At 34.5% G+C, this 3,677-nt stretch overlaps 1 protein-coding gene across 1 annotated transcript; it reads right to left on the minus strand.

Annotated features, from left to right (window-relative positions):
• Positions 1 to 769: 769 nt before the first annotated feature.
• LOC778712 (transcription factor protein) lies at positions 770 to 2,606 on the minus strand. The gene is given in 3 exon segments (NM_001078318.1): positions 770 to 1,113; positions 1,512 to 2,246; positions 2,520 to 2,606. Coding segments are annotated over 3 exon segments (1,014 nt in total). The 5' UTR covers positions 2,586 to 2,606; the 3' UTR covers positions 770 to 900.
• Between the last annotated feature and the right edge of the window lie 1,071 nt (positions 2,607 to 3,677).

Raw genomic sequence — 3,677 nt, forward strand, 5'->3', positions numbered from 1 at the left:
TGGGTTGTCCAAATTATCAGCCATAGATAAAAAGAAACAAAAAAAAATAATCACCCACAAAGTAACATACATGTGTAATTACGTAAGCTGGCACGAGGTGTTAAACCCGTGTTATAACGACTGTCGTTTTCCGGCCACGCGAGGATAAAGTAAGCATTATCATTCATTCATTCATTTATAGTCTATTTATATAAGATTTCGATGATAAGGCGCAATATTTCCGATAAATGATTGGCTGAAAAATAGGGAATCCGTGCTTGGCGGGAAAATTAAAAGGGCAGCCACTAGCCACAAAAAACGTGGCAGCATAGCGTATAACATGACTTTTATTCATCTCTTACAACGAAGAGAAATTAGCAGGAAAGCAGTTGTTAAAACACACTATTTATAAGAGATGCGGAAAAGAGCATCAGTTTAACGTTTAAATAGTGTATAATTAAAAATAAGAAAAAAGTAAGCCCTTTGAGCGGTCGCTTTTGACCAAGGTAGCCTCGGTTCACATATCACTGTGGTAAGTACAAAATTTAGCTATGTTCGTTTATGAAATATGTCTGGTAATGATTTGATTGCCAGTTGTCACTGAACTAGTCTATGTTATATTTCTGCCCTGCTATTTCATTCCAGTAATTGGCCGTGGCTGGTGAATTAAACCTACTATCATAGTGGATTCCTTAGTTTACAACTGGTTTTTCTTCTTTTAAGGCTTGTTTGTATTTGTACTTCCATTTTATTATGACTGCCATTGGAGAGGATAAATAAGTTACATTTATTCGTTCAGTATATTTATTTGCATATCAAGGAAAGGCAAGATTCATGAGGTGTTATACCTGGACGTTAAACATAAAGTATATTCACCTTCACTATTTAAACTAAAAGCACACCCCTATAATATTAAACACTTTATAAATCTATACCAAACATACACAAGAACATGTCTTTGGAGAAGCAACATTTGTTTAATGTCGAAACCAACTTTTCAACTTTTGAACCAATGGTTTCAACTATCTTCTTTTCAAGGGCAACCAAACCTTCACCAAGTTTACGGATGGTGGAGGTTTGCTCCTCAATCTTCTCTGTTGCTTCCTTGATCTTCTTGTTTTGCTCCTTGTTCTCCTGTGAGTAAAGTTACACTTTTACACTTAAACATCATTCTTGTGGTCACTAATTGTCCTGTAAGTAAAATTACAGTTACACTTAAATGAGGTGTTTAGTTTTGTTTTCCTAGAAATATTTGGTTACATGAATATAAAGTCTATGTCATGAATGTATGTCTGTATGAGAAGATGCCCATGTGATAACTGGACTAATATTATCAACTTTGGTGAGGTGTATTTGAAAGTGGAAGCTACGGGTGTTCCATGTATGTCCTGTGTATTAGAAGACACCCATGTTATTACCTTTAGTTCATGCCAACTAGAATGCTAAAGTAACAGTTCTGTTACAATTGCAGAGATAACCTTTGAAGGGTTAGCAGTAATTTTAATAAACATAACACAGCTTTTACAACCTACCTCAGCATTCTTGGTGATCAAACCATCTTGCTGGTTGTTCTTGGTTTTCACTTGAGAGATCTCATCATCTTGATCTTCATTCTTCTGATGAAGATCACCCAACCTCTGGTCTTGTTCATTGTTCCTTGCCTCTAGACCTGAGATCTTCCCGTTCTGTTGATTGTTCACAGCCTTCAAAGAACTGATGTCGTTATCTTGTTGATTATTCTTTGCATCGATTCCATTCATCCTGGAATCCTGCTCCCTGTTCCTTCTATGCAAGCTTGAGATCTCACCGTCCTGACCATCAGTTCTCTTCTTCAACTGAGAGAAATCACTTCTCAACGAACTTATCTGTGAGGACAAAGATCGGATCATGTCTTTAGCTTCGTTGATTTGTGACTTGAGCTGGTTGTTCTCGCTCCTCAATCCCCTAACTTCCCTTTGTAGTTGCTCCACTTTGCTCTTCTGCTGGTTTGCAACCGACATTGCGGAGTTGGCTTTGCTGTTTGCGCTGTTAGCTGTATTCACAGCAGAGTTGACGCTCCCCTTCATGCTTGCCACAGCTTTCTCAGCGCTGTTTGCTTTTGCTCCGATCTTATCGACTGAAGCTTTTATCGTGCCAACTTGTCCCGCTACTTCAAAGGCTTTAATCTTCCCGCACAACCCAATACTATAAGCAGTCGACACCCTGGAATTCATTGAAATCAGAGAAGCATGCGTCTCGCGCTGGTATCCTTTGAATGTCCCACATGTCTAAACAATTAAACATAAAAATAAAGTTAACAATGTTGGTGCTCAAATTCACATGAAAGCTTAAATTATGAATTTTATGATCAGAAATTTAACAATGAATGATTGAATGCTACTTGCTTTATCCTCACATGGCGAGAAAAAGACAGTTGTTATAACAGGGGTATTCTGTTTCATACACCTCTTGCCCGCTTGTGTTTTTGAAAACAGTGTAATTTAAATTCTAATTTTTAAATTAAAACTATCTGATTTTCAAATTACACCATTGCTACTTACCACATAAAATGCGTTTCCACAATGGCAGAATATCGCCAATATTAACAAAGTGGTTGCAGACCTCATGTTGTCTTCTTGTGTTTGCTGGTTAGCTATGATATGTTTACCATGGTGTGTCACTTATGTAGCCATATTGTTGTTTCTGCATCACAAACAACACCCATTGTTCGTCATAAGCCATCATTGTGACGTCATAATTCTACCTTAATTAGACAACATTATATGAAGTGGTTAAGTGCTGTATACTATAGACAACCCATTGTTGTGTTATTCTGTTCTGTTATGATAAAGCCTTATTACATTTGAGCATGATATGTAATTGTTTCTTTTGCGGATTAATTCCTTTAGTTTTATTATTTGTTGTGTTTGCTTCTCGTTGAGTTTGTTTAAGCGAACACAGCAATGTTTCACATTTGTTTTTATATTTGTCTAATATTGAGTATTTCCAACGTATCACACTGTATTTTTTCGACTTATTGGTACAAAAATATTGTCTGCCTTTCGGGAAACATTGGAATAAAATTAAGGGCTTTTAAACTAATACAGATATTTTTATACACTCGTTTTAATTTTAATTATTTTAATTATTCATTGAGTTTGTTTAAACTTTTTGGTTACAAATACAGCACTGTTTTACAATCTGTTTGGTTTATATTTGACGAGCATTAAATATTTCAAAGTAAAAATACAGTCTTTTTCCAACTCGTATAAAAAAGTCGATCTGTTTTTGGCAAACTTATTAAAATAAAATAATCTTTTTTATATACGAAATGTTCTAAAAAATACTTTTGTACATTTTGGGGGGGTGTATGTTTAAGTTTTAGGCGAATAAGAGATATTCCTTAGTGCTACTGTCAATATACTGACACAAATATATACTATAATCACATAATAATTAAAAAGGTGCGAACAAATCAGGAAAAGTTGATCAAAACTAGTTTAAACGAAAACTAAATATTTTATAAAAACAAATATTTTTAAAAAATAAATATTTTTAAAAAACTAAATATTAAAAAAACAAAACAAATATTTAAAAAAATAAATAATTTTCATGTATGTTACTTTGTGGGTTATTATTTTTTTATATATGGCCTGATATTTGGACAAACCCATTAGTGACCACTGGGTTGGAGCAATTGCGTTAAGTGTCTGCTCAAG

The sequence above is a fragment of the Ciona intestinalis genome, unplaced genomic scaffold (assembly GCF_000224145.3).
Source record: "Ciona intestinalis unplaced genomic scaffold, KH HT000025.2, whole genome shotgun sequence".
Lineage (NCBI taxonomy): Eukaryota > Metazoa > Chordata > Ascidiacea > Phlebobranchia > Cionidae > Ciona > Ciona intestinalis.